Source organism: Arachis ipaensis, chromosome B1 (genome assembly GCF_059453495.1).
Source record: "Arachis ipaensis isolate K30076 ecotype BB chromosome B1, ASM5945349v1, whole genome shotgun sequence".
Taxonomy (NCBI): domain Eukaryota; kingdom Viridiplantae; phylum Streptophyta; class Magnoliopsida; order Fabales; family Fabaceae; genus Arachis; species Arachis ipaensis.
In genome coordinates this window covers 40,110,489-40,121,847 of record NC_142436.1, presented here as the reverse complement: position 1 = coordinate 40,121,847, position 11,359 = coordinate 40,110,489, and the positions used below count along the sequence as shown (strand labels likewise).

Here is an 11,359-nt window from a genome sequence, read left to right as displayed (position 1 = left end):
CGTTGCTTCCAGACAACGACCTAGCTTTAACACAATAACGTCTTTGATCCATATCATAAAAATTCGACAAAATTTTTATGTTAGTTGTTGAAGATCTAACACAATCCTTCTCCTTTATCTGAGGTTGAGACCGACTATGTACGACAAATATAACATAGACGAAATTAATGAATTTAATTATATATTCTTATAAATATATCAAAATTAAGTTCATAAGAGAAAATTTCATAAAGAAAAGAATGGTGATAAAAGAGGATGGTGACACGATGGAAATAGTTAAAACAGAAAAAGATGTGCCAATCATCACATGCGACGCACAAACACAATTAAACACCGTAGCAGAGCATATAGCATAGACCATAGAGTGTTGAGAGATAAACTATCAAATCTAAAACCAAAAAGCACATAGATAAATTTAAATAAATTAACTCGATTCCGATTCATAACATGAGAACGAAGCTGCTTCTGATAATGAGAGAACAAAAAGCATAGATACATTCATACACACAACACATACTAGTATATAAAGCACTCTCTCTCTCTCTCTCTCTGTTGATTCAGATTCCAGAACAAAAGAAAGGTATGTACAAAGAGAGAGAGAAAGGTGGTGGTGTTGGGTCGAAGACTAGTGCTACAACGACGGAGGTTGATCGAAAGAGAATCAACGATGCTCTCGATAAGCACCTACACCAACACCGTTCATCTGCTTCCACTTCCCTAAACCATCACACGCATAAGACCTCCAACAATTCCACCTCTCACCATCGTAATGGTTCGTTCATAATCCCTCTCTTTCTCTCCGTCTTGCTTTTTATAATTATTCAATTAGGTTTGATCTGATCTGTTTTGATATGTTGTTGTTTATGGATATTCTGGGGGCTAAGGAATTTGGTTGAAGATGATGGAATTTTCCGCCCACATTTTTGTTATTATTGTTATGATTATTTCGTGGCCTACCAATTTAATGCCTCTAGTCTTTGGCCCCCTTTTCATAGGTGCATTTTGCTTGTCTTAATCAATTTGAATCATGAATAGTAAATAGGTCATTGTGTTAGGAGTCTTGTTAGATTTTTAAAACCATTCAATCATAGGTCCTGTTCTAACAATTTAGGCTTTTCGGAGAGTTTTCTCTTTTTATAGGACTGGTTAATTGATCTGATTTATCTTACCTGAGAGAGTTCTTAAGGCGAAACATGTCACTTTCTTACATTCGTAATAACAAGATGTTTATTTGCAGAATGGATTCTGGAATCTTGTTTATAAATGTTTTTGATGTTCAAAGGATCAGTCCCAATATACTATTGATGATGTTACATAGTCTACCCGGTGGAAAACACAATATCTTGTTTTTGTATCCAAGTAATTAGATATTGTACAATATTTCTGGAAAGCCAGTGAGTAAACTCATGGAACTAGGTTTTCAGATTCGTGGTTGTATAGGAAAGCCAGTGTAGGGAGATTAATTTGCATTGTTGATACTATTGATGCCATTACTATGGCATATTCAAACAGTAATAAAACCAGTGTATTCAAAATTTCAATAATAGGAAATGAAAGGGACATCATAGAAGGGTATTGGAGCACTTATGTCTGTCCACTAATTGATTATTTAGAACCTTAAGAGTGTTTTGGTAAGTATCACGATAAAAAAAATGCAAAGATGGGATACAAAGACAAGACAAATAAAATGGTGTCTCTATCCCGAATTTTTTGGATGGATAGAAAATTGAACAAGTTTTGTCTCGGAATAACCACATTTTGATTGTTTCTACATAGGCTATGATTGGATCTTCGCCCAAGAAACTTGGTTTCTGTGTCTTTGTATCATTTGGTTATAGTAGGCGAAACTTAAAATGAGAATATTTCAGAGAGGCAAAATGGGAATATCTTAAAAAAAGGATGATGAAATGCTGTAAATACAATTTCATTAAGAGTTCAGTCCCTTCCTCTTAATCCCAATCCTTCACATGGACACAAATTTCTGTTCCTCTGGGTCCACTCTCCCAATAATCTAACGTCTTTGTCCCTCTGAATCTTCATCCCCAATAACCAAACACAGCCTATATGTCTTCTTTAACAGGTTTCTATTTCCCAGTGTGTCTATATGTCTAGCCGGAGACACTTAGCAAACAAGGCCTAAATGCTTTTGGCAGAATTTTGGCTAGTTGTTGGTTCTACAAAAGTCAGTCGAAAATTGAAAATTTGCTAGCGCTTTCCTAAGCTGACCTTGTTTGCAATGAGATATGAGAGCTGAGAATTAAAAAGAGCAACAGAGTCGGGAGCAGAGGACATGTTTACTATATAACTGCTGATAGATGAGACCGTCTTTTTGAGTAACTGACATGCATATTTATGTATTGACTGCAGAGGAATCTGAAACTGATAGCGAAGAATCAGATGTTAGTGGTTCTGAAGGGGATGACACTTCTTGGATTTCATGGTTTTGCAATTTGAGAGGAAATGAATTTTTTTGTGAAGTTGACGATGATTACATACAAGATGATTTCAACCTCTGTGGATTAAGCAGTCAAGTTCCTTACTATGATTATGCGCTTGATTTAATTTTGGATGTTGAATCCTCCCATGGTAATCTTCTGTTTTTTCTCTTTCCAGAATTTTGTTTTAAAGTATATAATGTTGGTGATGTTTTGTGATGAAATTACTTGTGTTGTTACCACTGTATTGTAACTGAACCAGATCACGTTGTCCTCTTGAACAATTCAAATTGTACATTGATACGGATTTAGCTCTGATTATCTATTACGCCATTCTGAAATTAATTTATATTATGCTATATTTTGGTTGATTGGAATGTGTAGAAGACATGTTGACGGAGGAACAAAATGAATTAATTGAATCTGCTGCTGAGATGCTTTATGGTTTGATTCATGCCCGGTACATTTTGACAAGCAAGGGGTTGGCTACAATGGTATAATTTTTGTTCCCATTTTGCGTCTATCCTTTATGTTTTTGTGTAAATGGAGTTGGCATTGAACGACATTGCATTACCTGCAGCTAGATAAGTACAAGAGCTTCGACTTTGGCAGATGTCCAAGAGTTTACTGCTGTGGACAATCTTGTCTTCCGGTTGGTCAATCAGATATTCCTAGGGCAAGCACTGTCAAAATATATTGCCCCAAGTGTGAAGACATTTACTACCCACGCTCCAAGTATCAAGGTAGTATCCTTTGAACATCTTGTTAAGCTTCTGTTAAAAAATTATAATGTCTCCTTAAAATTGTTCTTGTTATACTTATTCCCATGAACTGCTGCACCATGCACATTGTACTTGTTCTCACGACTTCTTTTATTCATCTTTCCAGCTAGAAAAACTTTTGGCATTTTGGTGTTCCACTTTTGTCCTGTGTTGAATTGATTTGGTTTCCTTATTTTTGTAATTGCTGTATAATTAACAATTATATATATACTGATCATAAATGTTCTGCCTACATTTGTGGTTATTTTACAATAAGAAGATGCTAAGAACTTATCACCAATCCTAAATTAATTCTTTTGCTTGGATCTTCTGCAGTTCTGGTATTAGATTTTACCTGAGACTAAATTTTGTCATGTAATGAAGTATGGTGATTAAGGAAAACAAAACATGATGTTTAAGCTACCTATGGAAGTATGGTACCTTCCTAGGTATCTGTTGTACTATAAATAGAGAATTCAAACATAGACAAATAACAGAGTGATTTGAGATAAAAGAAATTTTTGCTTGATCTTTTATAGGGTATATCATGAAGGGGAGCCTTGGAGCAACCGTTGGGTTGTCTCCATGTGACTTCAAGGTCACCGGTACAAGCTGTGGAATCAGCTACTGATGCAATTATCAGGTTAGGCTGCTTACATTATACCCTTTGGGTGCGGCCTTTCCTCGGATCCCAAGTTATATCATATTGTCTTCCCCTAAGGTTAATCGATATTATACACAGAACCCTTTGATTTGTCTTCCCTACCTAACAGCAAGTTAGTGTCACGTTTTTCAAACGCAAGAACGCTGAGTGATATTGTCTATGATATTGGGGGTAGCTCGCAGCTCAGTGTAAACCTATTGTGTGTGAATTCTTCCTAACTAGATCAGTATATCAGTCTGTTAGGTTTTTTCAATCTTAGCTGAGAATTTCTTCTCCATTTTTATTTTAATCTTTTGGAGTTTCTTATTATTCGATCTTGAATATTTTTGATATCTTTATATTACTCTACGTTTTGGCATATGATTGTGAGATCAATTTTGTTTGCAGTGAAAGCATACATTATCCTGTATTTTATATGCAAATTTCCTTAACCTGTTTGTTTAGATATGGATGGCGCGTATTTTGGAACCACATTTCCTCACCTCTTCTTGATGACTTACTCAAATCTGAAGCCGCAAAAGCCGTTGCAGTCACAGAGTTACGTTCCTAGAGTTTTTGGTTTCAAAGTTCACAAGCCCTGAGGCTGAAAGCCATTTCAACTTCAACCTTTTTCATCTAAGTAACAGTTTGCACACATGCTTTGTTTAGCTTAGTCTTTTGTTATATTCCTTTAAATATTCACCCAGTGGATTTTTCATTTTACTACAAATCAGTACAATGTAGATGCTCCTGTTATTTAAACTGTAAAGATATATATGCAGTCACAAACAAGTGAAGTCAGCAAGAGCTTAATTTTGCCTTCTGCTTCAAATTCAGTGAGCTTTTGTAAAACTTTTTGGAATAGATATTTTTTAGTTTAACAACTTGAATTGGATGAACGTATAATGATCTACTTTATTTGTTCTGTTATGTAGCTTCACATCATATTTATTATGCCTTTCTTTTGTCTTAATATTGATCATTTGTGTATAAGTAAGATGATTTTATTGTTATCATTATTATTATTTTGCTCATATCACATAAAATATACAGCACACTAACACGCTCAAACCTCAAAGTTAAGGGGTTCTTCCTCTGAGGACCTGTCCTTGAACCCTTGTTTGTGTTTTTTAGGAGGTATGCATATTGTCACTAGGGTCCGGCATTAACCACTCTGTAGTCTGTATACAATTTATTACCGTACCGAGTATTATTGCTGTGTTTGATTCATGTTACCAAGTATTTAGTGGTATAAAGTTTGCTGTGCTATTAAAATTCCTGAGAATTGTACATATTTTACTCTTATGTGGGCCTCTAATGTGTAGTGGTACACTTTTCTTTTCGTTTTTTCTGACCCAGCTTTTAATGCATAGTTAGATAGGCTTGACTCAATGGGATAGGCTTTTTAAAGAACGTTCGGTTCGCCATTTTGGTGGGTCAAACCTCTAAAAGATAGTCTATGACAAAAAGAAATGGATGTTTACGACCCAAAATAATTATTTTGATGAAAGTGAGAGGAAAAAGAGGAACGGATCCGACCAGAAATGCAATAAAATAGACATATAGGAAAATTTTAACTCCGAGTAAACTAAACGCCAACAAATTTACCCATAGAAAAAAAATATTATTTTTATCCATAAAAGATGATTTTATACTATAAAATTATTCAAGCATTGAAAAATTATCTAAAAATTTCAAATTACCCTTTTCCTAATCCTAATCTCAACACTCCTCTCCTAAATCTCAACCTCTTTTCATAGATTTCACCATCGTCACCAACCGTAAGACCCACCTTCTTCCTTCCGCTTCAAGCTATGGTGGATGGCTCCGAAGATGGGAGACAAAGGAAGAGACATTCCATTAAAAACTCAGTGTCTTTTCGTTGAGACTAAGGACGGTTTCCACCTCAAAACTGACAACGGCGATGAGAGTAACCAGATCGTCTACACCATCTTCCTCTCTCTCATTGAAGGAAGGTTCAGAGCATGCCTTCAAGAAAACGATTGCGACGAGTTTGAGCTTTGCATCGAGAGCGGCGATTTTGATACAAAGGTGTCGTCGTTTAGTCACGCGCTCTTCATCAGTGCTGGCACCGACCCCTTCCCCACCGTCCACGACGCATTTAAGGGCGTGAAAAATCGTAGATTTCTTCGGGTGGTGCACGTGGGACGCTTGCTTTCTACCAGGAGGTGACATAGGAAGGTGTGGAGGACGGAATCCAATCCCTAGCGGCAGGCAGTGCATCGCCGAAGTTTCTTTTGTTTCCAAAGGTGGGGCTTACGGTTGGTGGCGATGGTGGTGTTGGTGGTGTTGGTGAAGGAGGTAGTAAAATCTATAAAAAGAATAAAGGAATGGTTGGGATTTAGGGGATGAGTGTTGAGATTAAAGTTAGGAAAAGGGTAATTTGGGATTTTTAGATGATTTTTTAGTGTTTGAATAATTTTGTCGTACGGAACCATTTTTTATAGGTAGAAATAACAGTTTTTTTTCATAAGTTGATTTGTCAGCGTTTAAAACTTTTGTGGGTAAAAATAGTAATTTACTAACTTTAGATAGAAAGTAGTCTTTCTCTTACTCTAGGAAACTCATTTGTTTATATATATTAGTACATCAATAAGCACTAACATACTTATTGGTTCATTTTTTATTTATTAAATATATATAAAAATAATAAAGTTTAATTATTTTGTTAATTCTTTTAATTTCACTAAATTTTTAATTAGGTTTATATGTACTTTTCTTTTTTTAATTGGGTCACTACTTTGCTTTTAATTTTATAATTAGGTCCTTTCTATTATATAAAATTTTAGAGTTACTTAAATATTTCTTCGCAAATTAAAAGTATTTATAATTAAGAACCTAACTAGATTTGTAATCGCATATATTTTGGAAGAAATATTCTATTCATTTTAACGTTTTTGATATGAAAATAATCTAATTACAAAATTAAAAGCAGTATAAGGACCAAATTGAAAATAAACAAGTATAAAGACCTAATTAAAAATTTAATAAAACAACAAAGACCAACAGAGTAATTAAATTAAATAATAAATATTAAATTATTTAAAATTGTGAGTGATTTATAATTTAACAAAAAGTCTTGAGTTCAAATGTTAAAAATAATATTTTTTATGAATTATATATAATGAAAGATATTTTTAAAAAAATTGAATATCAATCTTTTTTGTATTTTCATTATATATAGTATAGATAAATATGTATAAAAAAATAAAGATTAAATTTATTGAGATGATAAATGATATATAATTTAAGGTCTTAGATTCAAATCTTGAAAATAACATTTTTTATAAATTATAACGAAGGATATTTTAGAAAAAAAAATAGACACAAATTCTTGTATTCCCATTATATATATATTCAATACTGATTTTGGTGTCTAATTCGTTTCATAAAATATTTTATGGACAAAATAGTAATAACAAGCTTAAAACACAAGACCATTAATCTACGGTTACAAAACACTTTTATTAGGGATGGCAAAAATTTTCGGCGGGACAGATATCTGCGGAAATTTATTCGTTGAGAGACAGATACGGGGATAGTGTTTTACCCGCGAGAACGGGAGATGGGACCTTGTGTAATAAATAGGGCGGGGGTAGGGATTGAGGTCCCTGTCCCATGGAGACTGGTGCGGAGTTTATAACCCACAAACTAACCGGCAAGTGCACCGGGTCGTACCAAGTAATACCTTACGTGAGTAAGGGTCGATCCCACGAGGATTGATGGATTAAGCAACAATAGTATTTGATAAGCTTAGTTAGACAAACAGAAAATAGTATTGGAAGTTCAACAGCATTAAAATGTAAATTCAAAGTTGAAGATAGGCAGGTGAATAGGTGAGGAATAAAATATGAGAAAATAGTTAAGGCTTCAGAGTTATCTATTTTTTCGGATTAACTTTTCTTACTAATTATTTTAATATGTAGAATTTAATTTATGGCAAACTATATGTGACTAGACCCTAATTCCTTAGACCTTTCTAGTCTCCTCTAAAATTTACTAACTGTCAATTCCTTGGTCAATTAATTCCAATTAGAAGCTACATGATCAAATTCCAGTTTATATGCCACAAAAATTCTAATTACCCAAAAATAAAAGGATTATATGTCACATATCCCGTTAAATCCAGATAATTAAAATTTAGGAGAATATGTTTTCAAGCTGTTGTTCAAGTAAAGAGATTTTTCAAGTTTTACAAGAACTCAAATAGAAAGAGGGTCATACTTCCGTTCCACCCAAATTCATAAGATGAAGAGCGAAAACCATTCTTAAATTATAAATCCATACATAAATTAAAATAGATAAAGCAATAAAATCAATCCATAGAAATAGACAGAGCTCCTAACCTTAACAATGGAGGATTAGTTGCTCATGGTTCAGAAGAGTAGAAAATAAGGATTGTAAATTGTAAATTGGAATAATGTTGTGGTCTAAATGTTGTGTTGGAACCACCCTGTTGGGATCCCTTTTATAACTAATCCTAGTAATTTAAAAATCAAATTTCTAAAATTAAAATTAAAATAATATCTTTTCCTAAAATAATATTTGAATTTAAATTCGAATTAATTAACAAGTCTTCAGCTGATGGGTGGGGACCACTTGATTTGTCCATTCTGCAGCATCTAATCTGTGTTTTCTGGGCTAGAAACTGGGTCAAAACAGCCCAGAAATTGCCCCCAGCGTCTTTCTGCGTTTTCTGCACGTTGCGCATGTTACGCGTACGCGTCGGTCACGCGTACGCGTCGCTCCTCGCTGCCATCTCCTTTGATTCTTGTGCTGCAGAAACTCCATCAAATTCCGCCGAATGCTACCTAAAATAAACAAAATTACAAAAGACTCAAAGTAGCATCCATATTGGCTAAAAGATAATTAATTCTTTATTAAACTCAACAAATTAGATGCAAATATTAGTAGGAAAAGATAGGAAAGATGCTCACGCATCACAACACCAAACTTGAATTGTTGCTTGTCCTCAAGCAACCAAAACTAATATAAGCTTAGGATGTGAATTTGTATGAGAATGAGAGTTCGATTAAGCTAATGTCTCTTCTTATAGTGGGGTTTACAACTGCAATCCTGAATAGTTTTGGCATCTCATTTTATCCTTTGAAGTTCAGGATGATTGGCATCCATAGGAACTCAGAATTCAGATAGTGTTATTGATTCTCCTAGTTCAGTATGTTGATTCTTGAACACAGTTACTTTATGAGTCTTGGCCGTGACCCTAAGCATTTTGTTTTCCAGTATTACCACCGGATACTTAAATGCCACAGACACATAACTGGGTGAACCTTTTCAGATTGTGACTCAACTTTGCTAGAGTCCCCAGTTAGAGGTGCACAGAGTTCTTAAGCACACTCTTTTTGCTTTGGATCACGACTTTAACCGCTCAGTCTCAAGCTTTTCACTTGACACCTTCACGCCACAAGCACATGGTTAAGGATAGCTTGATTTAGCCGCTTAGGCTAGGATTTTATTCCTTTGGGCCCTCCTATCCATTAATGCTCAAAGCCTTGGATCCTTTTTACCCTTGACTTTTAGTTTAAAGGGTTATTGGCTTTTTCTGCTTGCTTTTTCTTTTTTTCTCTCTTTGTATTTTTTTCGCCATTTTTTTTCGCAAGCTTTGTGTTTTTCACTGCTTTTTCTTGCTTCAAGAATCAATTTTATGATTTTTCATATTATCAATAACATTTCTCTTTTTTTCATCATTCTTTCAAGAGCCAACAATTTTAACATTCATAAACTTCACTATAAAAAATATGCACTGTTCATGTCATGCATTCAGAATCGCAGAAAATACCACCACATTTAAGTAAATAAGACTATTCTTCAATATAGACCCACTTTCTCATGCAATACATCACTTCTGTATATATTTATTTATTTATTTATTTATTTATTTTGAATTCAAGCTCAGTGAGTAATACATGAGACATCTTTTCAGAATTAAAGCAATTAAGAGAAAACTAAACTAGACCTAGGATTCTAACTAATAAAGGATCATGCAACAAACAAAGCAAAATAGCAGAAAATCGAAACATAACATAGACAACGAGGGGAGGAATAAAAAATGAAAGGAACTCAACCACCTTAGTTATCCTGGCGGTCGTTTATTCTTCAGGTTGTGCTCCTCAGTGAAGATAATTCGCCTCCCTTTTGGTGCCATATGAATAAACAGAGAACCCTTAAGCGAAGCATCAACACCAAACTTAAAGGTTTGCTTGTCCTCAAGCAAAGAAGAACTAAAAATAGAAAGAGACAAATATTATTATGAAAGAAAAAAGAAAGGATAAAAGAACAAGAGAGAATTAGGATTGGGAGAGGGAGAAAGAAAATTGAAACTGGGCGGCGAAGGCGACGCGTACGCGTACGGCACGCGTACGCGTCGGTCGCGGAATGGCCCATTTGTCAAAAACGACATTAAAGCAAAGGCTGGCACTACGCTACAACCGCACAGTTCATAATAGAAGTTTCAAAGAAGGAGACCTGGTGTTGCGACGCAACGACATCGGTCCGTCGACCCCAGGGGAAGGGAATCTCTCCTCCAATTGGGAAGGGCCTTATAGAAAGAAGGAGGCACAAGGTAAAGACGGGAAGGAAGTACCGAGAACCTGGAATGTAGCTAATCTCAGGAGATTCTACTCCTAAGGATTAGACGATCTCCTGACCACATGTTGACTGCCAGCCTCATTTCGGTTACCTTCCTTTCTCGTGTTCATTTTATATCTTGCGTTCATGTTTATTTACTTTGTTTTAAGCTTTGTTTTAATCTTGTTTTAATCTTACGAATATACTTGTATTATCATGAAGGGGTACTCTTTCCTTTGTCGTCAGCTCGGAACAACGGCAAGGGGTTTCAATAAGGCCCACTTTTTGCAAAACTACTTGTATATTGTGTTGGAATTTATTGTTTGAAAATTATTATCAAGATATGAATACGGCTTTCTGGGATGATCACCCTAGGAGCCCTTGCATGTCGACACACGGATATCCATCAAGATACGGCTAAGCGGCCAAATAAAGAAATGACATAATAGTAAACGAACAATACATATCAAACATGCAAACTTTACGAAATTCACAGGCCCTTAAATTGGCAGTTCAAAAGGGCATCACATCGGCCCAACAAAATACATCAAGTCAAAATCAAAGTACAAAAGGGCGACACATCCGCCCGATAACAAAAGGATTTAAGCTACAAATCTCGGTTTTAAAACAAGTCACTTCCTCGATAGGTCAACAATCTTGCCGTCCTGGATCATCTTGAATGCACCGACCGCAGAGGTGTTGAAGTCGGGGGCAAGCAGCAAAACCTGGGCCTTGATCGCCTCCTCGGTAACAACTATGGCGTCCCAGGCATCCTTGATATTTTCTTTGTTTTTCATCTTCATGTTAGTGGCCTCCAGGCGATCAAGATCCGCTGACTTCACGGCCTCAGCCAGATCTTTCTCGAGCTCCTTCACCTTATTCTCTCTGCCGCAATAGCCCAACCCTACGCA

General features: G+C 35.3%; 1 protein-coding gene across 5 annotated transcripts; it reads left to right on the top strand.

Annotated features, from left to right (window-relative positions):
- The first annotated feature begins 305 nt into the window (after positions 1 to 305).
- On the top strand, positions 306 to 4,738 carry LOC107629065 (putative casein kinase II subunit beta-4). Of its 5 annotated transcripts, XM_016331787.3 has the most exons (6): positions 308 to 772; positions 2,368 to 2,586; positions 2,820 to 2,929; positions 3,016 to 3,178; positions 3,736 to 3,839; positions 4,305 to 4,738. In XM_016331787.3, the coding sequence occupies exons 1-5, from the start codon at positions 583 to 585 to the stop codon at positions 3,825 to 3,827; spliced, it is 774 nt and encodes a 257-aa protein (XP_016187273.1). In that variant the 5' UTR covers positions 308 to 582; the 3' UTR covers positions 3,828 to 3,839; positions 4,305 to 4,738. The 5 variants fall into 5 exon arrangements, with proteins under 5 accessions (XP_016187252.1, XP_016187273.1, XP_016187245.1 ...); XM_016331766.3 differs by lacking the exon at positions 3,736 to 3,839 and having other exon boundaries at positions 306 to 772; XM_016331759.3 differs by lacking the exon at positions 3,736 to 3,839 and having other exon boundaries at positions 3,016 to 3,181.
- The last annotated feature ends 6,621 nt before the right edge of the window (positions 4,739 to 11,359 follow it).